General features: G+C 48.6%; 1 protein-coding gene across 2 annotated transcripts in view; it reads right to left on the bottom strand.

Annotated features, from left to right (window-relative positions):
• Window positions 1–159: 159 nt before the first annotated feature.
• TANGO6 (transport and golgi organization 6 homolog) overlaps window positions 160–25,609 on the bottom strand; it is a 45,625-nt gene continuing 20,175 nt past the window's right edge. Inside the window, exons 13-18 of one of the 2 annotated variants that reach the window (XM_081202560.1) lie at window positions 23,255–23,767; window positions 22,180–22,237; window positions 15,186–15,338; window positions 7,822–7,973; window positions 4,486–4,599; window positions 160–669 (exon numbers count right to left, since the gene is read on the bottom strand). In XM_081202560.1, coding sequence (XP_081058686.1) covers window positions 493–669; window positions 4,486–4,599; window positions 7,822–7,973; window positions 15,186–15,338; window positions 22,180–22,237; window positions 23,255–23,767 — 1,167 coding nt within the window. In that variant the 3' untranslated portion in view covers window positions 160–492. Of the gene's footprint in view, window positions 670–4,485; window positions 4,600–7,821; window positions 7,974–15,185; window positions 15,339–22,179; window positions 22,238–23,252; window positions 23,768–25,609 lie in introns of those variants that run through there. The other variant, XM_081202561.1, reaches the window with a different exon arrangement.

The following is a 25,609-nucleotide window of genomic DNA, read 5'->3' on the forward strand; positions in this document are numbered from 1 at the left end:
TGGTGACTTCACAGCCAAGGACTCTGGGATTCATGATCATAGCCACTCCTCTTATACCTGCTCTAAATTTGACTCCCTCTCCACTGGACACCATCTGCTACCAGCCAGGTGGGGTATCTGAACCCTGGTCTATGAAGGCATGCACACTTTCCACACAAGAAAGTTTTCCCCTATGAAATTTATTGCATTGTCTGATCCTAGCAGCAGCCCCAAGACAGTCCTTCCCTCCTAAGGGACACCCTTGAATAAGTGTCAAATTTCTGCAAAATCTGCCCATGGGAGCAATGTTCTAGGCAGGCAATGGTCCAGTCTGCTCTCAGGAGCCACAGCTCAAGGACCAGCCACTCCCTCATTGCAGACTAGCACTTCTGAGGCCACAGGGGTTCAAGAGCCCAGCTGCTCGGCTCCCAAACCCCACTTCCCTGAGAGACAGTTCTGAAGTTGTGCCACACAGTAGCAGGAGTCCTCTGATCCACTGGCACTTGTGCTTCCCTAAGGAAGGACCTCAATCTTTTTCTCAAGAGTTTGACGGGGAAACAGGAGCTCCCTCATGATGCCATCCAGCTCCTCCAAGGCCAGCTGTGCGTGAAGTACAGTGACCTCATCTTGTTCGCAGCGCACCACAAACTTCAGCAGGTGGTAGAGTTCCAGCAGGGCATCCTGGAGAACCTGGGGAGGGGGCAGGGGAAGAGGAAAGAGAAAGTTGAATCAGGGTTGAGTGTGTGGGAGTGAACTATTTGGATCCCTAGTGCCTATAATGCACAGGCAGAGTATGGGAGAGTGTTCTTTCTGAGCACCAAACAAAGGCCAGACTGGCCTCTGCTTTGTCTTGCAATGCTTTCTCAATAGTTTCCCACCTTTTTCTGAGGGATCTGATAGCCAGAATATTGTCAGGATGAGGTTCAGGGGGAGGGGGAGAATACCTTTCCGAATTTCTCCAATCACAGTCTGCATATGGGACAGCCAGGTAATCCCACCCAGACAAGCTTCTCATTAATGCTCAACACATTTTCTGCCTCCTCCACCTCCCACTGCACCAAGAGAGTTCTGGCCACTGAGCTCCTGCAGCAGGTTGCATCTTGCAACAAACAGGTGGCAGCAGTTCTTCTCCCCTAATGCCTCAACAAATGAAATGGATTTGTAAAAATGTTACATGAAAAAAAAATACGAGGCACTACACTTCTGTAAAACAAGAAAATCCTGAATAAAATAAAAAAAAATTAAAAAACAGGTGGCAGCAGATTCTGAAAGCAGAAACTTTTATAGACGGCTTGCTGGAGACTGCCTGATGAATGCTCACTTCCGAAATAAGGCAAAGCCCTGTGGCTTCTTGTGCCCACATATCCACCATAGCAGATCAAAGCCTGGCTATGGGAACATAGGAAGCAACCTTATATGGAGTCAGATCATTGGTCCATCTAGCTCAGTATTGTCAACGCTGACTGGTAGCAGCTCTCCCAAGTTTCAAACTGGGTTTCCTTCCAGCCCTATGCAGAAATGCCCAGGATTGCACCTGGGACCTTCTGCATGCAAAGCTGATGATCTACCACTGAGCTCAGGCACTTCCCCAATATAGGATAGGTAGCCTTTGCCCCTGTTGAAGGTGTGACACCACTTCCTTTTCTGCAACACCATAGGAAAACACCTCCAGCAGGAAAGCATTGCATCAGTCTGGGAGATTCCCTCTTATTCCTAGGAACAACTGAGGTCATGATAGTGAGCTGTTAGAATGCTTATTCTACACCAGGAAAAGAAACACCCATTGGAGAGGCAGAGTTATGTGCAATGTCCAAAAGAACCTTTCATGCCCCAGAATCCATTCAGCTGTCCAACCAACTGAGGTTAAAGGGCTCCCTTTGCAGCTGCCTGTCAGAAAATACTTTTGTCTAGATCTGTGCTAGAAAATTCCGTAAGCCTGATCTGGTCCCCAGAGCAATGTTAGCTGGCCCCTTGTAGACCTGTCACAGTCTAGTCAAGGTGTGATAAAATGTTTATAACAGGTAAGAGCAAGGAATTAGTATACACCCATCTATCATCTTTTGGATTCTGAACCTAAGGTGCCACCACTCTGCCTCCAGAGTTGTGCTCTACACACTCTTCTGCTTTGCCCAGGCTTCATTACAGACCCTGAGCACCTGAGATTAATTTGTGTAGTGAAAACACACTGCTGACCCTTGAACTACTGTACAGAGCTACCTGGTAGCAGGTAATGGAGCTTGCAATGATCTAAACAGAGTTGCCTTGCTGCATGACACATTGAGAAAAGATAATGGTGATTTCCCAGAACTTTCAATGTTGGGAAAACAAAACAGCAAAAAAGAAAACGAAAGTCAGTAAAAGCCAGAAAGCTGCAGATGGGAATCTGCACCGGGTCAAAACTTGCAAAATTGCAGCCATGATTGTGCTGGAGGTGAGAAGGAAACTCTTGTGCTGGTTCAGTTCCAGTTTGGAATGAGGGCTCCCGTCCTCATTTTCTCCTGAGGTGCAGAGCTGTCCAGAGCCCAACAGGAAAAGAGTCCACTGGCATGAGGATGCAATGGGGTCACAAGGCAAAGAGTTTTGCTCAGCCTGAAAAGTTCCCAATTTCAGCATGAGCTTGTAGAGGGGCATTTGCTGAGAGAGCCACAGGAGCAACCAAATTGTGGGCCTGGCCTGCAAAGGTGTGTGCATTCGCAGAGGGCTGGATTCCCCCCCCCCCTTGAAAGGCAGTTGGAGAGTGACTTGTGCATAAATGCCCTTTTCATTTCAGGTGCCTGGCACTGAGGCTTCTGCCTGTCCAAAGGTAGAAAGAGAAGCAGCCTTGCCAAAGAAACAGCACTGCTGTGCAGGAGAGGCAGAGTCAAGCAGCTTCTCTCAGAGCCCAGCATGGCTAGCCCATCCCCACAGGGCTAGGAGCGAAGGTAGAAAGGAGCAGGAGGAAGAAGACACAGTCCCTGGGCTTCCTGGATGGGGCACTCCCCAGTGTCCTGCCAAAAGAGATCCGCTGGTGGCAGCTTGCCCAGGGCTCCTGGCCTGCACCTGGCCAACCATGCCAAGGCAGCTCCACCTGATGCTGCTGCACTTTGAAACTCAGGTGGGCAGTCTGTAGAAGCCGCAAGTCCCAGCAGGCCTCATTCACTATACACAGCCTCAATACAAGGAATACATCCCAAACCCTCAGTTTGGCAACTTGCTTATTTCCTTTGGGAAGTTTGCTGATTGTTTTGAAATGTTTACTATTAACCATGCAGAGGCTCTAATGGAGTAACATTCATCTCCTATTCTTAAAAGGAAGTGGCCTGTGACACCATTATTGGGTTGGGGGCAGAGAGAAACTTTGAAATAAAAAATGAACAATTTATGTTATGGAATAATGGGGAAAGGGATTAAAATCCAAAAACCCTCCCCCAAAATACTCCTGCTCAATTAAGACATGAAGATTTTCATTTCTCTGCTGCTACTCTGCAAATGTTTTATACCTGTTTGACAATGTCAGGGAAACTGCATGTATATTGTATCTTTGAGCTCCAATGATATAAATTGGGTTTGGTACTGGCAGTCTAGTAAATACTAAAAAAAATAATCAAAATATTTCCAAATGTCTTTTCCCTTTAAAAACTGCAAGGGGGATAATGCTTCCTATGCTTTCAAAACTTTAGGAGGCGTTTCCACCTCTCATTGTGTCGTTCATTCAAGGTCACTTCCACCCTCTGTAATAATCAAGGACAAGAGTGCAACAGCAGCAACAAGCTGAGAATATGGCTGGAGAGAAATCCTAGCAGGAACAGAATTTCCTGGGCCTGAATGGTGCTTCTACTGCCCTTTGCCTCAACTTGGGAGGCAATTCACCTTGGAAGGGCACCAGGGCAGTTCTAGAAGGCCACACCTTTCATTGACTGCCTGCAGCAACAATCAGATGAACATGATTCTTGTAATCTTTTTTCCAGTGAGTCAATGGTAGTTGCAAATGAAATTCCCACTGCTCAGAGCCAACTTCTGGGATAGAACCAGCTGTGGCAGTCTGAGCCTTGCTGCAAGGATGCTGCCCACACAGGAAAAGGGAAGAGGCAGCCTTCAGTCTGCTGCCGGAAAGCTAGTCGTTTATTTTGTGAAGGTGGCTTAATGTGTACAGACCTTAATGGGTCTTATTCTGAGTAAAAGACTGTTTGCTCTTGAGTATAGGCTTTCACTTTCAGTACTGAAAGAGGTTCTGTTGCTAGGCTATAGAGGGGAGAAGACCTACAGTTGAGACAATTTTCACAACATAAATGGTGGCTTCTGGACACCAGCTCAAGGTGCGCCTCTCCTTTTACTTTTTGTCCATTTTCTTCGGTGTTGCCCCCACTCCACTTCTCTTCACACAGGGCACTTGCAGGGCAAAGCACAGCTCTGGCCCTAGGGGGAGTGGGGAAAAACTTTTACCTCCAGTCTCAACCATAAAAGCAGAGGAGCCTGGGCTACAGAGCATCTCTCTTTTGGGCAGAATCAAGAAGGGAAGCAGCTCACCTCCACCGCTCTCGTGCTGAGGCCGTGCAGCAGAAGCACCACCACATGGATGGCTGCTCTTCGCACTTCAACCTGACCGTCGGTCTTCGCTATTGCTGTCAGACATGAGGTCACCTGTCAGACAGATAAAGTCATAGGCCCTATTAGGACAGGCAGACTACTTTGCCCACCTGTGATGGGCTGGGGACTCAGGAGTGCCTGCACAGCAAACCTGAGCGCAAAATCAAAGCCCACCACACCAGAACAGTCAAGAGAATAGGAGGTTGAGAAAATGATCTTTCCAGCCCAACCTAAAGACTGAACCTGGGACCTTCTGCATGCAAAGCAGATGCTCTGCCATTGAGGGACAGCCTTTGCTCTAAAACCCCTTGTGGAATGCTGCACTAAGGAAACTTAAGTGAGAGAGGAAGAAGTTTTCTTCCCCATCTTGGTGGGAAGGGTCAATATTGCAAACTCCTGAACGAAGGCAGCTTCTCCTTCCTTGGAGCTTATTCACATTTGTGGCATGGAAACTGCCACCCAGCTTGTGATGAGTGGGCAGAACTCCTGTTTCCTGGCCTCCAAGGAGGTCCCTGCTGCTGGTTCTGAAACTGGCAGAGAAGCCTCTGCCCTGCACAGAATTCCCCACTGTAGCCTCCTTCCTTCAGCTCAAGGGCAGCATTTCCCCCTCCCCCTCTGCAGCAGATCCTGCTGAATCAGCTGGCACCTGGCCCGCTGCAGAGCCAGAAGCATCCTTCTCTCTCTCCCTCCTCACACATAGAAAAGTGCGGCTTGAAATCTGCACCAAGCCACCCACCTCCTCCCTGTGTGCTGCTGTAGATGCACAGCAGCTATAGCAATAGGCAGCATCAGAGCTGTCATGCACAGCTCCTGACACCAAGAGGGCATTCACACCTCCTGCTATTCCAGCTTCAGCACTGCAGGAAGGAGGAGGGGAAGCAGCTTAGTGGTGGAGAGCACCTGCTTTGCATGCAAAAGGCGCCTTGTTCAATCCTGCCAGGTGACACCTCTCTAATTAAAATAATCTCACATATGTAGCAGGTGATGAGCAAGCTTTCTTTTTTTGCTCAATACCCTGGAGAGCCTGCTGCTGTTCAGAGCAGACACTGCTGAGCTAGACAGACAAAGGGTCTGACCTGCTACATAAGGCTGCTTCCAATGCGCCCAGCAGGATTCTTTCAAACCTTTGTGGGAATGAAGCTTATGATCATTTTACCTAGATACCCCATAATGTGTTTTCTTAATGAATAAAAAACCCCAGCCTATTTTACTCACAGCTATTGAGGACAAAGGTTGTGTACGCACTATGTCTTTAAGGCACATTCAAAGCACACAGACCCACACACCTCAAATAAACTTGGGGACTGGTTTGTTAAGGGTTGCTGGGATTTGTAATACTGTGAGGGATCAATAATAGGGCCCAGAATTCTTTGAGGGAAAGAAGGTGATTTGGATGTGCTTCAAAGGTATAGTGTGAACACAGTGGTCCAATTATGGACTTCTTTTCCACCCCATAGCCCTTTTCACATATACGTATGGGTGGCTTGCAGTTTCTCACCTGTGGTAGCAATTAGGATGTCATTCTGGTTTAACTAAACACCAAACAAAAGGCTGCAATGTGTAGTGTATGTCTCTGCAGATTAGTTAACCCTGGACAGAGCTTCCATCAGGTTTCTCAACCCAGCAGGAGGGCCAGGGTCAGGTGACCCTGAAATGGCACACAACATGCCTCTGAACTTATTATCCTTGGAGGTAGCCCCCAAAAGCATTACTGTGCAGAATTCAGAGAACTGATCCCTCCTGCCTGTGAATACCAAGATGTACCTGCCTGGTGGGCACGTATTTCCATGGCACCCATCTCCATAGCACCGAAGTGCATCATTGGACGCAAGAGCATTCACAGCCCTGCTCCAGCTAGTTGTTGGAGAAGTGGCAGAGGGCAAATGGAAAACACAGACTTCTTGGCTGTTAAGGGTCCATTCAGCAACCTTCCAGAAAGCAAAAGGCACATCCTAGCTTCCAGTAAGCCTTACTTACTAGGTCAGGGGTAGGCAACCTAAGGTCCGTATGCCAGATGTGGCCCAATCGCCTTCTCAATCCGGCCTGTGGACAGTCTGGGAATCAGTGTGTTTTTACATGAGAAGAATGTGTCTTTTTATTTAAAATGCATCTCTGGATTATTTGTGGGGCATAAGAATTCGTTCACACACACACACTCCCAAATATAGTCCAGCCCACCACATGGTCTGAGGGACAGTGGACCAGCCCACAGCTGAAAAAGGTTGCTGACCCCTGTACCAGATACTTAGCATTGTGTTTGGCCTGTGGCTCTCATCTCTGCAAAGGAAGCTGCCTTTTACCAAGTCAGATCATTGGGTCCATCTGGCTCAGTCCTATCTGCAGTGAACAGCAGAGGCTCTCTAGGTTTCAGACAGGGATATTCCCAGCCCTGGCTAGAGACCCCAGGGGTTGAATTTGGAGCCCTTCTGCATGCAAAGCAGATGCTCTACCACTGAGCTACGGAGGAGGAGAAAATACAGATACAAAAACCCAGGAGAGGTTGGGGAGACTGAAGTAGGGTTGTGACTCATTGATAGAGCATTGGCTTTGCAGGCAGAAGGTCCCTGGTTCAGTTCCTGGCGTCTCTTAGTAGGGCTGGGGACGTCTCCTGTCATAGGCCCTATTAGGGCCCTGCAGAGGTGATGCCAGTCAGAACAGACAATGTTGAGCTAGATGGGCCAATAGCCTGACTTGGTATGAGGCAGGTGTTCCACAGCTTGACACAGAAATGCATGGTTGTGAGTGTTCTGTCCCTGGAGCACCCAGTTGTGGCTCTGATGGACTTAACCTTGAAAGACACCAGTCAAACTGCCCATGTTTAATGGAAGATACCCAATTATCAAACAGCACAGGACAGTGGAGAGTGTATTAGTGGGCAGAAGGCGAAAGGCACTGGAAAGCGTTACGCTGTCTGAAAAAAAGAAGTCTGTGAGAATGCCCTACAGCGGCCTTCCCCAACACAGTGCCCTCCAGATGCTTTGAACTGCAACACTCATCTGTCCCAGTATCACATGACTGTGCTGCCTGGGGCTAATGGGAGTCTAAAACATCTACCTGGAGTGCACTAGGCAGAGGGAGTATGTCGAAGGGGCTCTCAGAAGCCAAAGAGGCAAAAGGAATTCATAGCATGGGGGGTATTTACCAGCACTAATCAGGCCACAGGTTTCCATTTGGGAGGAAGTTATATAAGCCACCCTTTCCAAGCATGCCACCCCAGTAGCCTGCCATGTTCCAGTAACAGCAAAAGCTTTAGAGAGGAGGTGATGTGGCCAATACCTCATGGACCACAGAGCCCAGCTGAAAATGAAGTATCTGGCACAGCTCTCCCAGATTGGACAGGCTGCTTGCCCTAAGAGTGCCATCCAGATCTCTTGCTCCTCGCAGAAAGGTGTGGATCAGGTTGTCTCGGTGTGAGAAGGCCATGTCTCCTGTAAGAGTGGGGGCGGGGGAGAGAAAGGTTCCGATTATTTAAGTCACTCACCTTTTGCAAAACAGAGCTCTGTGCTATGGAGAAGAAATAGACAAAGAGATTGAGAATGTATTAAACCTGTCACCCATGAAAAATACATAAAACTCTTGTTAAGCAAGAGCTTTGGCTGGTTGGGGGTCAGCACTGTTGATATCTCTTGGGGAAAAGTGGCCTGTTCCATGGAGGACACAACGAGATGGGCAGAGATAAGGAGCCAAGGACAAATGGAGATCCCAGGCTTTTGGTGCGTTGCCACCTCCTTTCCATCAGCAATGCTTTTCCGACTCACGTGTAAACCACCAGACAGTGCAGGTGGTTGGAAGAGGATAGCTCTGCTGGAGGTGGCAGCGTCACACAGCCTGGACAATAAAGCTGTGGTGGTTTAAATTGAAAACTTATCTATCACATGGCAATGAGCTGCAGCTCCAGTCTAGAAGTCACCTTGGCCAGCGGTGCTCTGCTATCGACCAGTCAAGATCACACGCTTTGGCGAGTGTTCACAGCTGACCAGGCGCCTGGCCCATCTGCACAACCCCCCCCCCTTCTTATGCAACCATCCACTGGCCCGTGGCTCAGAGCGGCAGCTGTCAGCATGTGTGCCCATGGGCATCTACAATGTGACGCCAATTTCCTGGACTCACCTCTGACCTCTGATCTGTGGGCAGCCCAGCCTCTTGTGGCTTCTGTGCAGAAGGATCCCCAGCCAGTTCTAGCTAATGACCTAGGGATTTTTGTTGCACCTTCTGAGCAGGTTCCCAGGATGGCTGGTCAGGCAGCCACCTGTTAGGAAAGGTGATGTTTCTTATTGCCCCCAATTCCTCTTCTCTGCCCAGAAGAGGAATCCTGAAGTCAATTCTTGCTGACTTGGGAGCAGATTTTTCTCTTACTGAGAGAGAGAGAGAAAGAGTAAGAGTGTCTGGGACTTTGCAGTGCTGCTCACCCTGACCCAACAAGCAGCACTCCTAGCAGATACATGAACAGCTGCTGGTGCAAAAAGCTCATTATTTTCAGGGAAGGAGTGATGTGAACTTTGACCCGGAAGGATGTTTTCAATTCTGCTCACACTACTGCTTGCCCTTACTTCCCCATCTATAAAATGGGAGGAAGGACACTTCCAAAGTGACTCTGGTTACAGGGGCTGAAAGGCTCCAGTCCAGCCCTCTTAATCTTTGCAGTCAGTTATGGACCACAATGCTGCAAAAGTCCCTGGGATTTTGTAGTGAGTAGGGCTGTGGGTGTGGAAGTAGCCATATTCCTGTGTCTCAAAATGGTTGCTGTTAAGATGCCCAAACTCAGAACCAAGAAGAACAAACCCATGTAAAAAGGATCTAGGGGTCTTGGTAGACCACAGGCTTAATGTAAGTCAACAATGTGAAAAAGGTATCACAGTTTAGGAAGGACATTGGCAAGCTTGAATGTGTGCAAAGGAGAACAACCAAGATGATAAAAGGACTAGAAGTCAAGCCTTATGAGGAACACTTGAGGGAGCTGGGTATGTTTAGCCTAGAAAAGAGAAGCCGTTTTTAAATACCTGAAGGGCTGTCACATGGAGGATGGATCAAACTAGTTTTGTGCTGCTCCAGAGGATGGGACCTGAACCAATGGATTCAAATTACAAGAAAGGACAGCAAGAGCTATTCAACAGTAGAATGAATTACCTCAGAAGGTAACAGAATAGAATGTGGCTGTCCTGTCAGTCCCAAGGGGGTCGGGCAGAAGGTAACATCATGCCTTTTACTAACAACACCAATTTAATGCCAGTCTAAGAGTATGCCAGCTTTCTTTCAAGTTTCACAAAATTATTCATCAGAGAATGGAGAGGAAGCAAATATACACAACTGGGATTTCTGTTTGCCCATTCAGAGGCCACAGCAGACCAAGTGCATTAGAAACAGCAAAGCATGTGAAAACTAGAGTGAGCAATCCGATTGTGCTCCTTAACCCATGACACAGAACAGCAAAGGGCAACAAGTCTAAAAGGAAGAGCCAGAAGACTTTTGCTCTGTGGCAACTGCTCCCCCACCCGCTGCCGCTGTGACTAAGTAGAACCAGTGGGGTGTGCAAACTTGCTGCTGCAGAAATATTGGGTGGGTGGGGGGAGCACAATGAGGCAGGACTGAATGTGGGTTTATTCAAGCACTCAGACAAGAACAAGAGTTACATGACAGGCCACTTCTGCACTGGATACACCCTGGCGCTTCCTGCCACACTGTGGGGCAGGCACAGGATGAAAGGGTAATCCCTTAATTTTCATTAGCCGCCTCTCTGGTTCCCCCTGAATTCCAAAGCATACAAATCCTGCCCCCCACTGATCTTTGTCTCACCTGCATGTCAATGGGACAAAAGGCACACATATATGCATCTGCCCTGAAGGGGCTTCAGCCATGGGGGAGGAGTGGGGGAGGGATGCCAGCTGAGGGTACCTCTGCTGCTGCACAGTTACAACCTTTGCTCTGTTTTCTCAACTCTTAAGCTAAGAACCAACCTCAAATTCTGTATCTTGAACAACTTGTGCACAGTAAGCAGAATCTTGTAGATATCTTTATTCCACAAAAATCCATTTTGGCTCTGTGACCAGCACAAGCCCAGCTTTGGTCTCAGGTACCAGCTGCCTTTGCACACACATTTTCAAGCTGTAAAGTCTATAGTGGTAGTACTTGGGGTGAGATGGGGAGCTGTCTACTCTGCTGAAGGAAATTAGCTTGCATCCCTTGTAACTGTTAACCCCCCCCCCCTTGGTGGGATGCAAGGCCTGCAGTGCACCAACCCACCCAGGGTGTCAGAAGCATCTCCCTCTCAGGCGCCCCTAGACAGCTGAGGAGGAGGAGGTCTAATTATTATGACTCTTGCCTACGAAAGCAGCACTTTGCCTGGATCAGGAGCTGAATGAACAAAGCAGGTTCCCTCCCAGCCCCCTCCCCCATGCAGTGAATGATCCCTGAATAAGAAGAGGAAGTGTCTCAGCTGACATCCTGGGGGAAGGTTTAATGTGTTTAAACTCAATTGATAATGCAAATCCTTCAGCAATGCCTGGAAGGGGGAGAGGAGAAGCACCTCTTTCCTCCCCACCCCAAGAGAAGAAAAATGAGACTACACAGGCACATATAAGCCACAGTTCTAGCTGCCTCCCCCCCAACTCCTGAAGTTACACACAACAGGGGTCAGGTTGCACAGATTCCCTTTCCTTCCTTAACCGTTCCAGCCAGCTGACAGATCTCAACTTGTCTTCAGCTTTCTGCTGCCTGAAGAAGAAAATCTGCTTTCTAATGAGGGCTGACATGAAAGCAGCAGAACTGTTGCAAACCAGCCGCTCCCTCCTGGGATGCAGGCGGTCTGCTTGCGCAGGAGTTGTCCCTTTGCAAAAGGCATCCCAGAGCTTAGGGCATTTGCTGCAGTCAAGACCTGCAGGGCAGGGTTCGCCTAGGCACCCCACCTCCCATCCTCTGGTCCTCCTCCTTCCCAGAGCATCACTGGAGTCCTTCTCCTCAGCAACAGATGCATCTGTGCCATGATAGAGCAGATGGGTCAAAATTAGGCCCCTTTTGCTTCCAGCAGTAAGTCATAGTTTTGTAGTGGTGCAACTCTCGCTATTACACTGCCACAAAGGCAGAATAACCAACATTACTTTGGAAAGGTTTTCCTCCACACCAGAGATACCAATATCCAGAGGTGCAGGAGGGTTTTTGCCACAGCCAGCACTCCCTTCAGCCGTTTGGAGCAGAGACAACCCCAAAGCAAAGCAAATCCCAGAAAAGATTAGCAGCAGGGGGTGGGGAAGGAAATCCAGTGATTTTTAAGAATAGAGAGCACAGTCTTAAATAGTGCTATAGTGTTGAAAAATGTGAAGACGTACAAAACACTTTGGTTTAATTTGGTCTATAAATAGACAGACTAGTTGGTGCATGCCAAATAGGGGGCTGTGCTGACAGCGGTGCAAGAACCAGGGTGGGTAGGAGTGGCACAGGCCGGGAGTGAAGTATGACACCTCAGGAGCCTCAAGAGACCCTCATTCAGATCAGCAGCCCCACACCCATAATGTATGACCAAGCAGTGGGAGAAGCCACAACACACACAGCCTCATAGCTGCAGTCCCCAAGGGTGCTGGGGTGTGGGTGGGTGGGTGGGTTTGTGTGTCAAAGCCCAGGGCTGTTGTCGGGGGGGGGGGTCAGGGGGCTTGAGCTCCAAGTCTTTTGCCCTGGGGTGATATCTCCTGTAACTTCTCCCCTTTATTTTTTTAAATTACTCCCCCTCTGAAACTTAGCCTCAGTTTGCATTAGCACATGCAGATTTGTATCATGGGCCTGGGGCCTCAAAATCCTTTTAAGTCAATCACTGAGCACCTAAGTGGCCAAAGTGCTTCCATTCATTAAAAAACCCCAAAAAACTTCTAGAAGATTAACAATAAAAAGCAATGGGAAAAGGGCAGAAAGATAAGAAAATTGTGACTGGAAAAGTCTTCCTGATGTTTAGCTGACTAGGAAGGACAGGGACCACCCCCCTTCCCCCAAAAAAGCACTCTTGCTGGGGGCAGGGAAAGCAGGAGCGAGCAGCACCTTGAAAAGAAAAAGAAAGAAAAGAGATACAAACAGGAGGGTAAAGCCCTGACACACAGGGGAGCAATTATGCTATTATCTTTAAAGAAAGGGCCCTTTGCCAGCAGCAACTCATCAGTGAGCCAAGAGAATTTTCCAGCAGATGAGGTGTCTGAGTGCACCTTCTTTCTACCTGCAAGAAGAAAAAGCAGCTGCACAGACCAGGCACAGCGGGGGGGGGGGGAGTAAAGGGTGCACCAATCACTGCCAAAAGGGCAACATAGCACCAAAAGGGCCATATGCTCTACCTTCACAATTGGAGTTAGTATATGTTTTTGGGGGACCTAACCAGAAGCCCAGAAGTGTCTTCGGACAGCACTGGCTCCCAGCCTCTAGAGTGAGATGAGCGCACAACCCTAGAGTCTGTCAAGACTGGCCCGTACCGGCAGGGGTACCTTTACCTTTACCTAACCAGAAGCCCAGTAGTGAAGGTGGTTGTGTTGCCATGGAGAAGCTCCCCTCCTCATCCCTAAAGGGCAGCAAAACCAGAGAGAGGAAGGGGGCAAACAGGTGGGTAGATTCATTCAGGGGATTTGAGCTGGTACCAGCTGTGCTCTGTTTGAAGGCAGTTTTGCAAGAATCCAGTGCTACGAATGCCTGTGGGACAAGGTTGCTTGTTTGCCAGGCATCTACAAACCTGCTCATAAAATCACAGACCTGCTGAGGAAAACAAACTCTGGCATTGCTTTTGCACATGTGTGAACTTCAAGGAGTTACTTCAAAGAGCCATTGGGCTGTATCCAACTAAGTTATCCTTGGACTAGATAAGATTAATGGGCCTAACTTAGCCATGCTCATTCCTTTCAAGGGGTCTGCTCCAAGGAATGCTGGGCACAATTCATTGTGCTGAATGCCAACAGTTAGGTTGGAACAAGGCCTATAACCAGGTGGTTAATTGCCAAATTTCACAGCCTGGAGCCTTGTCTCTTCAGAGGCCCCATTCTTTGCCCAGAAATGCTAAAGTCTCTTAGAATATGATTTATGCTTGGAGTGGGCAACCAGTCACTCAGAAGAAGCACACAATATTCCGATTTGGTCTGAGTGAAAGGGCAGTCAAGGTAGATGCAGCTTAGCCCACAAACAGGAGTTTTCAATCCGGGGGTGCATGTTGTACTTTGGAAGCTTATCAGAAGATCAGTATTAATGGCAGAGAGGCTTCCTCACCACCACAACCACCCCTTTCTTGCAATGCATGATCAGATGGAAGTGTCAGGAGTGTTCTAGGTCACCTGTTCAGTACATAATGGTCAACAGCATGGCCCTGGTGCCTGAGTGTGCACATGTCCCAGGATCCTTTACATCATGCAGGGCTTCTCAAGCAGACAAGCTGATGTCAAATAGGCCAGTTCCCTCAACGCAAAAAAGCGTGAAAACCAGAAGAGGTCCTCACACACTGGACATCTGTTTGAGAAAATATTTATTTAGCTGCCACAGAAGCCAAACCAAGGAGGAAACCCTGTAATCCCCCCTCTCTTTTATCAAACTAAAAGATTTAAAAGCCAGTCTTTTAGCCATTTTCTGCTTCAGACAAACAGGTGGGATGCACAGATGGAGAAACATCTGGGCCAGATGGTAATTTAATGAGTTAGGCTCAACATATATAAAGCACAATAAGGCTAAATTGGCCAAGCAGGATTTGCAGCACAGAGTGCAGGGAGCAATCTGTTCGCTGGCAACAGCAGTGGACAAAAGACTCGAGATGGCTGTGGTGGCACCATCAAGACTGGCTCATGCACCCTGCTAAGCTGGCACCTGTCCCCCTAGACCCCAGTTGTGTAGAGGAGCTTGGATGCCACCAAGAAGCAATCACTTTAACAAACAAAAACCTTTAAAGAAAGGCCTAAGTTCCAGAGAACTCAGCCACTGCCATGCCCAGACAAGTCACAGGGCTCCAGTCTTAGGGAAACGGCAGGCAATGCAGCCAAGTTTTATAATGGTGCCTTGTAACATGCAGGAAACCGGTGGGCAATTCCTGAACTTCCATTTATGGGGAAATGAAGCAAGGAGAAAATTAATAGTGCTGTTAAATAGCATGCACAGATTCTAATACAACTTGAGGCCTAGCAAAAGGAGGTGACTCATTCCCTTAGACATGCCTAATTTTCCTTTGTAAGGGCAGGGCATGCTGTGTTACTCCAATCTGTGCCAGAGGACATGACTCCAAAACCAGGGGAGGTTGACCTGGGTGGGTCCAAACAGTAACTTCCCCTGCTGTCAGTTTGGTGCTTAGGCACCTGAAGGCAAAGATGCTACTGTGGAAGAAGGAGCAGGGATCTCCTCTAGCACGGCTCTGTCCAGGTGGGGTGTTCTGCCCACACACTGAACAGCAAAGCTAGAGGCATCTGTAGATTGTGAAGGCTGGGTACCAAGCTGCCAAGGAACATCAATGCAGTTTGGCACTCTGCACTTAGTACAACCAGTTGTGGGTTTTATACCAGTAAATGAGCATTACTCAACTTCCTGGACAAGTGTGATTATAAAGCCAGCGTAGGCCTCCTCAGGGAGCCACATGTTCTGGTGCTCCACACACTGCTGGAGCAGCTCTGGCACAAAATTCCCAGTGGGAGCTGCAAACTCACCTAGTGCCCGTGTGATGCGCATCAGGGCCTCTCCCACTTTCATCCTGGTCTCGACCGTCTGTGCTTCCTGTGTGCCTGGATGAGCGCTCCCATATTGGGCCAGCAGGTAGGGCAGGACTCGCTCTGGGAATGCATCTGACAGCAGCACAACACCTGAAGATCAAGAGAAAGAGAAGCACCAGGGAGTGACATAGAAGGCAGGCATTGGCAACTGTGTGGACCGATGTCCAAGATGCTAGTGGGGATACTTTGAACTGATGGCTTTTTGAGCCCTTTCCCAGCTCTCCAATTCTAAATCCAGAGGGGATAGCAGAGGAAGAACGCCCTCAAAAGAAAGGAGGAGAGATTGAAAATCAGATTCACACAGAGGACTTGGAAGGATTGAGCGATGTGCCTAATAAAGGTAGAATAGTTTTAAGTGATCTTTTATTGCCCACCTGGCTAATTATTCAGATTTTATTTTTTGCCCTTGTCCAACGGGTGTTTATAATAGCCTTATTGCCACAATGCCTTATCCTGGGAGTAGGGATTCCCTAGATGTTGTTGATCTCCCATCAGTTCCAGCCAGCTTGATTAGCAGGGATGGGAGCTATAGTCCAGAAACAACTGAAAAACCCTCAATTCTTCAGCCCTGTTGGCAGTGTGGGAGCTTTGCCAGCTTAATACAGCTCTCTTGCAAGGCAAAACAAACCAGAACACGCCTCAAAAAGGAATTCCCAACACGTGGGAAAGAATTGCCTCTGAAGCAGAATAGACCTACAGGAAACTAGAAACCCCTGGCTTGGCAAAGCACCACACGCCTTTGCTAACCTGGTGCCTTCCCTGGCTGAAGCTGATGAGAGTTGTAATCCAAAATATATGTAGGGCACCAGGTTGTCATAGGCAGCAACAAAAGGTGCCAACTTAACCAGCTTCAACTCTGTCCTGATGGTGGCTGTGCCAAAAAGACCACATTCCCAAAGGGGTAGCTGCATTCATGTGCAGCAACAAGGTGGCAAAGCTCTAGATGTCCTCAGAGATGAGCCAGCAAAGACTGGCTTCATCAGATGTCATCCACAAATCACAATGGCAGAAATGTGCTACTTACAAAGGTTCATGTCATGTGAGTCACTGCCCCTGGAAGAGGCAAGGGCAGCTCCAGGGAATCAAGCCCAAGTCTCGCTCACTGAAGAGAACTAGAATCAAGGTCTCCCTTCTGAGTGTGCTCCTAGAAGTTTTGTGGGTCCTACAGCCTTGCTCCAAGAAGTCATGGCAGCACTCTACAGTCAAGCCAGAGTAAACAGTGGGGAGGAAGCACACTTCACGTAATTGCAAGTTCCACCACAGAACCATCAGAGCTGTGAAAACAGCCCAGGTCCTACTGGGCCATGCCCAACACCTTTAATTCAATAGCTGCTTGATTTGGCCTTGAAGGCCCAGGTTACGACCTCAACCCTTTGAGATTATGCGGATGCAGCTGTCTTTCACATCCCTTTGATCTCAAATTCCAGATCAGACATGCCTCTGGGCACAGGAAGAAAAAATGGAGGAGGAGAAGGGAGGAAAATGCCCTGGGGATTAGAAGCAGCAGGTTGTTGGGAAAATAGGTATTATGGGATTGTTACATCTGCTAAGGGCATTGTCAGCTGGTGGCAGAGTGGGATGACTAGGCTCCATTTGGGAACTCAAGCACCTGTTGCTGTGCTTGACAGAGATCCAAGGCTTCCTATCTCCATGCTTGGTGGCCTGCCTCTAAGCCTAACCTACCTCATAGGGTGGTTGTGTGGATTAACTGAGGAGAACCATGTACACCACATAGAGCTCCTTGGTGAAAATGTGGGTTATAAATGCAATAAATAAATGAGAGTTCACAGCCTGAAGAATCAAATATGATATAATAACTGTTCCTAACATTTACCTGGACTAATTTGGAAAGGAAAAATTATGTTTCCCCTTAGTCCAGGCCTCCTGGACCAAGCCAAAGTTTAGCCCTTAAAGCTTCTCTCTGAAAGTGCAAAAGGAAAGGCCATAGATGGGAGCTTGTTGCAGAAAAGGCTGGCATAGGAGGCAACACTTCACAACACACATGGGGTTATTTCCACCTTAAGAGCTGAGGCTGGCACACGCCACAGCTTGCCCAAGGCCTCCCCGGGAACAGGGCTCCAACCGCCAAATTGCCCAAGCCCAAGGCCCAAACTGACAATAAAAAGCTGTGTGGGAAAACCCACATGAAAAAAAATGGAACAGGGAGCTCTAGGGCAGAGGGGAGCAGAATTCCTCTTTAAAGAGTTGGCTTGAAGAAGATGAGAAACCTCCTCCTCCTCCAGGAACAGAACCATGGAGAGGAAAAAGGCTCCAATGAGGCCATCTGAGGTAGCCCCTAAACTGGCTCATCTGGAGCTGCCTATGGCTCTAGGGCACAGGTGGCCAACTTCCAGCTCTGAGGCCTGATCTGCCCACCCTCAAGCTTCAAGCAATTTTTTCAGTCCCCAGCCAAAACCCCACCAACTTTGGCAGTGGGGTCAAAAGTGTGGGGAAGTGAAGCAGACACAGTGCTGGAACAGGCAATACTCTGTGCTCAGGAACAGATGCAAATTGCCCCCTCCTTGGTCACCACAACATTAACAGAGGGGGCAATAAGCCCCCTTCTGCTGATCCAGAAAGATTTTCATTTATGTAGGGCTGTAAGGTGGCGGTTTGTCCTGGATCCTAGGCAAGTCAATTGAACAATTGCATTTTGGGGCCTTTTTAGAACTCAACAACTTTCAGGGTGTCCTGGTTTTTACTTTTTGAAATATGGCAACCCTAATGTATGTATTTGTTTAACATTTACAGTGCACCAAAGGATCTCGGGGTGGCATACATGGTTCTCCCCCTCCCCATGTTACCCTCACAACAACTCTGTAAGGTAGGTTAGGCTGAGAGACCGACTGACGCAAGGTTACCCAGCAAGTGTCTCATGGCTGCATGGGGATCTGAACCCTGGTCTCCCAGCTTAGTCCAACTCTCCAATCACTACAGATGGGGCAGGGAAGGCTGTGTGTACATGAGAGTGTGCAGGGTGGCTACACCCACCTCTGGCCCTCAGAGAGTGTGGCCAAGGGTGAATGTGGCCCTTGTGCCAAAAAAGGTTATGCTGGAAGTGCAATGATCCTGCCCCCTTTCTCAGTTGTTTAGGCTTGCTTCCTTCTGCAGCAGGTAAGGTGCGGCGGCGGGGAGGGTGTGTGTGCTTTCTCTGTGATACCATCCGCCAGGGAGTCTTGAGAATCACAGAGGACTCTGTCCCCCACTCTGGGTGCAGTAAACAGTGCTCTGGACATTTTAAAGCTCTAGGGGCTCAAAGCAGCGTAAAGCAAAATTCCGCTTCCAAGTTTATTTTTTAACTGTGGGTCCATCGCAAAATATCCAATACTGAATACATGCGAACCACACATTGTCAACAGCAGGTTCAAGGGCCACATCCAAGGTACAATTACAATTTCCTCCTGTGGCTCAGACTGGCTGAAACCTGCCAATATCCTGGTTCTATGCTTCCCCCCGCCTTTGCTTTTGAGAACAATCATGTTACTCATTTCTGGCTTGTAAAGCAATGGACTAGTAAATCTGCAATGAGACAGCAATACTTTTATGTTGGGGGGGGTGCGGGAGGGAAGACTGTGGGGCCTGGAGCATCTTTGGGGATGCCAAGCAGTGAGTCAGTGGCAGAGGCTACCTGCCCTGCTTATTTTCAGCTGCTTGTCTAGCTGGAAATGGTAGGGAGATGTGTGTTCTGGAATGGGGTACATGTGTGTTGGCAGCCAGGTGGCTCTCTGGGGGAAAGGGCAGCAGGTAAGATGTGAAAGCTGCCCCACATCTTAGCCTCTCCCCTACATCATCCCAGCCCTTTTGGGGCAATGCCGACATGACTCTCAAAGCTGAGCTTAGCACTTTGCTTCTGACTCAGCCCCCCTGGCAAAGTGGGAGGGTTCATCAAAGCCATCGCAAAGTTGCTAAACGTGCAAGGATCAATGCTTTCCATGTCACTGGTGGGAGTGGCAAGATGTCTTTCGCCTGAAGGGCACACATGAGCCCTTCACACGCTCAAGCCAACACAAGTACAGGAAGGAAAAGGCAGGCCGAGGAGGTTTCCCCTTCAGCTCTTTGGGTGTTGCAGCCAGAAGAGCAGGTCCTCTTTATTCCCTCTCTCCCAGCTTCTTCTACCTGACAGGAGTCTGAGCCAGGGGCTTCCTGCTGGGACTTCCCAGGTGCCCTATACAAACTGCACAGAAAAGGTGCAGCATGAACTTTGAAAGGGTTGAAGACTTCCTCCTCCTGAAGCAACTGGGAGATTTTTTTATCCATCCATCACCTTATTTATGGGTCTTCCTGCCCAACCCCACAGTACTTTAAATAAGTGTTTGTTACTCATCCTGAGCCCTTAGGATGTTACTGGGCTAAAAATCTGAATTATTATGAATTGCACTGCACAATGAGGAAAGGGAGCTGGCTCGCACCCAAATGCCTCCTTACACTTTGAGGGTGCCAAGGAATCCCGAGAAGAAACAGTGAAAAAATCCATCGGCCCAGAAAGCTGGTGGTGGATACTACTACTGTCCCACTTTCCTCGCCTCTGTCTCTATGAAAAAGAGGTGGGAGGCCTCTTTCAGCCTCCATTTAGCTCAAAATATATGCTACTCTGCAGTGAAGCTTCCAGGACAGTTTTCAAAAACAAGATAAAAAACCCACAACACATAAATACATGGGAAGAAGAATCCCATACCGCTGTTATGCTAGACTGCAAGAGGAGTTGGCTCTTGGATCAGGTTAAAGGCCTATATACAGTGGTGCCTCGCAAGACGAAAAGAATCCGTTCCGCGAGTCTCTTCGTCTTGCGGTTTTTTCGTCTTGCGAAGCAAGCCCATTAGCGGCTTAGCGCTATTAGCGGCTTAGCGGATCAGCTGATAAGCAGTTTAGCGGCTTAGCGGATCAGCTGATAAGCGGCTTAGCGGATCAGCTGATAAGCGGCTTAGCGAATCAGCTGTTAAACGGCTTAGCAGCTTAGGATCAGCTGATAAGCGGCTTAGCGGCTTGGGGGAAAGGGGGGGGGGAGGAAAAAAAAACCGCAGGAACTCGCCAGACATTTTCGTCTTGCGAAGCAAGCCCATAGGAAATTTGTTTTGCGAAGCACCTCCAAAACGGAAAACCCTTTCGTCTAGCGGGTTTTCCGTCTTGCGAGGCATTCGTCTTGCGGGGTACCACTGTAGTCAGGTATCCTGTTCTCATAGCAGCCAACTAGATGCTTTTGATGAAATCCGCAAGCAAGCAAGTCTGACTGCAACAACTCTCCCTGCTTGTGATTCCCCGCAACTGGTATTCAGAGGCAGACTGCCTTCAACACTGGAGGTTAAAACACAGCCATCAGGATTACACGGTTACACCAGGACTGGAGGTATGGTGCAAGTGTGCTCCTTCCCTGCACTGCCCCTGGCTCAGACCAGCAAAATGGCCAAATTGGGGTGATGTTCTGAGAAAGTTCTCTCTCTGGTTGCCATCTGCCTTAACTGGTGAAGAGCCACTGAAGTTTGACTGTACCAAGGCAAAAAGGTGGACTCCTTTTGCTCCAAGAAACCACAGCATCTCAGACCTCCCTGTGTGGCAATCTTGAGTTCAGCCTAGAATGTTCCTCTTTCCTTCTGCACTATCTGTACACAGCAGCTGATTAATTATGGACCCGGAGACATACATAGCATTCATCCAGCGCCCTGCTACCACTGCCAACACACAAGTATGGGGGCTACCTTGGAACGATTCCTCCAGGACACACTGTACAAAGGGATGAAGTAACAGGGAACACAATTCTGTTGAACACAGGATGCCACAGTGCTCGTTTCCTAAGAAGACAGCCAGGGACACTGGCTGCCAGCTTAATATTTGCATAGCATATCTGCCTGGCTTATACCAGATCACCTTGCTATTCTTCAGAAGGAAGCCAGTGAGAGATTGCTTTGTTTAAGGAATTAGTGGTGGCTTCTCCCAAAAGGAGGAGAACAGAGATGCTGCCAATGGACAGGAGAGGAAGTGAGAGTTGCTTGGAAGGACGATGTCCAAGCAAATTGCACAGACCAATATAACTGGCAATGAGACCAGGCCAATTCCAGTTTTCAGATGACCAAGAAGAATTCAGGGAAGAGCTGTGGCTCTGCGGTAGGGCACTTGCTTTGCATCTGCAAGGTTCCAGGTTCAACCCCCACATTCCCAGGTGGGGCTGGAAAGGAACAACTCCCTGCCTGAACCCCTGGAGGGCTGCTGCCAGTCACTGTAGAGGCAATCCTTGGCTAGGTGACCCAATGGACTGACTCAGCATAAGACTATGTACCTGCTGTCAGCTGATGCTCTACTGTGCTCACATGCCCAGCATCTTCATGCTTAGTACCTTTCCAGAGAAACACTTAACTGTCTCCCAGCCACTTCTGGAGAACAAATGCCTCCTTCACCTGGGATAAGGAAAACAGCATTTGCTCAGCAGAGCCACTGAGCCGTGAAGCAGCATTTGAATTACTAGAGAGTCTGGGGTGTGAGGATACACACTTTTCTTTTATGTCAGCAACTTTAGCTGATTTTTAAAAACGTAACCCAGTGGACAGGGCTAAAACTGGAGGGAATCAGGTTGTGGGGCTTCTTGATTTTATTAATGGCTGCCCCTCACTCCTCTTCTTCCAGTAAATTGAGTAGTGTTGTGAAACTCCACATCTCAACACACAAAAATGAAAAGTGGAAGCTGGTCAGAAGCAACCTCTCAAACACCTCCCATTCCTAGGAGTGAGGGTGGGAAATCTTAGTGCCCCTAAACTAGAGGGGCTTTTGGCTTGATCCAGCCAGGCGATCTGCCATTTTTTTAAATTCATGTCCAAGCAGCACAACTTTCCACAGACAAGGAGCTTGGTGTTGGCCGCTACATAATTAGTCTGGCTAGACAGCAAAAAGCTTCTATTTTCATTCTCAGCAGAACACAAACAGCCAGATTCTGCCTGCTTACCTTGGATAGCAGAAAGATAAACAAAGGAATCCTCATGCTCCAAATTTTCCAAAAAAACCTGGAAGGATAAAGTCCAAGAATCACCCAACTTGCATTCAAGTAGGATAGTTTTCACAGCCTCAGTGCTGATGCCTTCCCAACAGAAGACAGTATCTCCTACATCCCTCATGTCACACACAAACCAAAAAATCCAGAGTTTTTGCTAACTGAAAACAGTCAGTGGTATAGCATCTGCTTTGCAGAAGGTGTCCCCAGGTTGAATCCCCAGTGGCATCTCCAAGTATTGCTGGGAGAGACTCCCAGCCTAAAACTGTGAGATGGACCAAGGGTCTGCCTTGTATAAGGTGGCTTCCTATGTCAGCTTAACTGGCAGTTGACATCTAGGCAGGGAAGAAGGAATCCTGGAGGTTTTTGGAACCCATCATGGATTTGACTGTTTTGACAGAGGGAAGGGTCAGATGCCCATGGTTAGAACTGGCTTCCTCAACCAGAGTGGTGTCTCAGCCAGCATGTGGATGATGCCCAGCCATACCAGCCTGTGTTAACTCAAACTAGAAGTACCCCTGGCATGATGTACCAAGGGAAGAAAAGAGAGGGTCACACCCCACCAAAAAAGAGAAGGGTCTCCCTTACTTTTCAGGGCATTGAAGATTACTATCTGTTGTAGGGCAAATGCTAGTGACTTAAAAATTAAACTTCCACATTACCCTCCCCCTGCGAAAAAAGGCATGCAGGTATCTACAAGTGGTTACAATAGCTTTTGCCAACCCAGTGCCCTCTAGATTTGGACCACAACTCCCATCAGACCCAGCCAGAACAGCTGAGCTTGCTAGGGCTGATGGGAACTGTAGTCCAAAACATCTGGCACGCAGCAGATTGGCAAAGGTCAGGTTTACTTAAACCACCAGCAATAGCCTTGCCTATGCCAGGGTTTCAAAGTGAGTTCTTCCATGCAGAAACACCCTTAGTTAGACAGGCCATCACTAAAGGGAGTATAAAAGCAATGAAGGCGTGCGCACACTGCAGCCTCGTGGGTATTCTCAGAGGGTTGACACAGTGTACTCTGAGTGTCTACCTTCAGCAGCTTCTCTTGAATCTTCAGGGCTTCTGAGTCCCTCTGCTCTATCAAGCGGGAAAGACTACGCAAGGCAGCTGCTCGTGCTGGAATGTCTGGGTCATAAACTGATAGGAGAAGTTCTTGCAGGTCCTGAGATCCACAGCCTGGCTCTGCAACAGATTCCCCAGCCAGAGGCCCTTTTGGAGGGTTGGAAATGGGGTCTGTGCCTGAGCTGCTCTCCATGTGGTCCTGCGGCAGAGCCGCCTCAGGCTTGGAGGTCTCTCTATGGGGCCTTTTGGTGAGGCCTTGTCTTACGAGAGCTCTTGGTTTGAGTGCCACTCCTGCATCACTCTTGCCCAGGGTACTTTGTGCAGCAGAGCTGACTGTCTCCGTGGAAAAAGCTCCATGGGTGCAGATGGTGATACGCAAGTCGACAGCAAGCTCCTGGATGACAGGCTCTGGATGAACGTGGGAGAGATCCTCCAGCAGGGGCACCAGCCCCTTCAGGGAAGCAAAGTCGGCCGGTTTCAGCTGCAGAGAGATCATCAAGCATGTTAGTCCGGCCACAAAGACAGACAGAATCAGGGCTTCTCCTGAGAACTTTCCCCAGGGCTGAAGGGAGGCTGTGTCAGGGGAAGGAACTGTAGGAAGGAAGCCTTTGCTGTGGTTACCGTTATGGGCGTATATGAAGGATCTGGCAGGGGAGATAAGATCATGCCCCAAGCCTACAGGTGCAAAGAGCGGATGGGGTGGGAAAGGAGCCACTTTCTGGGACTCGTGCTAAGGGCTTTGGGGTACATCTCAGGTGGTGGATTGCAAAGTAGCTGAAGAGCGAGCCAGGATGGGCAGAATTCACAGTACATATGCTGGAAACTGTCCACTTGAAATCTGGACAACCCACTGCTGCACCCAGCATTGTTACCACACCAAGAACCATCTGCCCCTCCCCAACAACTTATTTTTAAGCAGCTTTTTAATGTGGCATTATTATAATAGTATGTAGATTTCTGCAATTTGCCTTGCGTGTTAACCAGAGTGGAGGAAAATTATGTAAATAAGATCATCTTCATCACTCAAGGGTTTTCTGGAAACCACATCCGACTTCAGCAAGAGGTGGTGCAAGTTTTGCTAGGGCCAGTGTAAAAACACAGGCTATGGGAGAGGAAAGAATAAATTTATGTCTAGGACCAGACCCACCAGGCAGCGACTTTTAAAACTTCCACTGTCATCTAGCAACAACCATTCCATCAGGCTATGACAGAGGGACCCAGGGCCTGGCTCCACTGGCTCAGCTAAGAAGACAAGCCATCTCTAGGCTCTTTCCATTGCAGCTGGTTGTAAGAACTCTGTAACTAAGAACTAGTGCCTGAGTTTTGTTTTCCCTCCTCCTCCCTCCCAATCCTTTTTCCTTTTCTGTAGTGCCTTTTACATTCACTGACATTTGTATGCTGTTATGGAAGAGTGTTTTTTTCTAAAGCGTGGGATAAAAATGCTTCAAAATAAATGAACAAAATTGAGGTTCTACCCCTTGCTCAACTTGTTTTCAACTCTGGTCAGAAACCAAAGTACCGTCCATCTACCCCTAGCCAATCTAAGAACCAAATGGAGTTGAATAACGTCAGCTCAAAGCAGCCTGTTTTTTTGGTGGGGCTCCTGCCTACAGCCTCTTTGTAGGCCGACAGAAGCCAACTGGCACTTACAGCCTTTATTCCCAGCCTTTTAGCCAAAATGGTTCTCAGAGCAACCTAAAAATATAAGTTCTGAGATGGTCCTTGCCTTCTGGTTCACAATCGAAAAAGACATGGCACATGAGGAAAAATGAAGAGGAGGGAGGAGGGAAAAATAAGCTCAAGCACAAGTTATTACAATCCTTGAAGTGACAGCTGATGGCACTGGCAGTTCTTAGGTACCTTACCCTTGATAAAGAGCAAATCCTTCCCTGAAACACTCTCTCTCCTCTGTGATCACACACAGGAATAAAGTTTGTGACAATGCCCAGGCCAAGAGGACAGGGCAGCTCCTGGAACATGGTTCTCCCTTCCCTCAAGACAGCTGACGTTGGCAGTTCAGATGCTCGCAGGAGAATTTGATAGCGTTGCTCAGTGACAGCTCTAGCCATCTCACCCTAACCAGAAGTGCTCTTCTCCTCCCACCCTGCCAAGGTCACATCCAGGAGCAGAACTTCCTGCATTCTGCCCCTTCCTCATGGAAAGAGAGTGCTTGCCCCAAAGGTACAAAGCACCTGACACGGGAGAAGTACTGCATCAGGCTCACTGTTCTCAGGTGGAGCCAGTTGTTTCTCAAACTGCCTTGAAAGGCTGGGTACTGGGTGGGAATCTGCTATGTGAGCTGTAATCTATTCCCACATTAGGC

The sequence above is a fragment of the Podarcis bocagei genome (genome assembly GCF_964188305.1).
Source record: "Podarcis bocagei genome assembly, chromosome: 7".
Taxonomy (NCBI): Eukaryota; Metazoa; Chordata; class Lepidosauria; order Squamata; family Lacertidae; genus Podarcis; species Podarcis bocagei.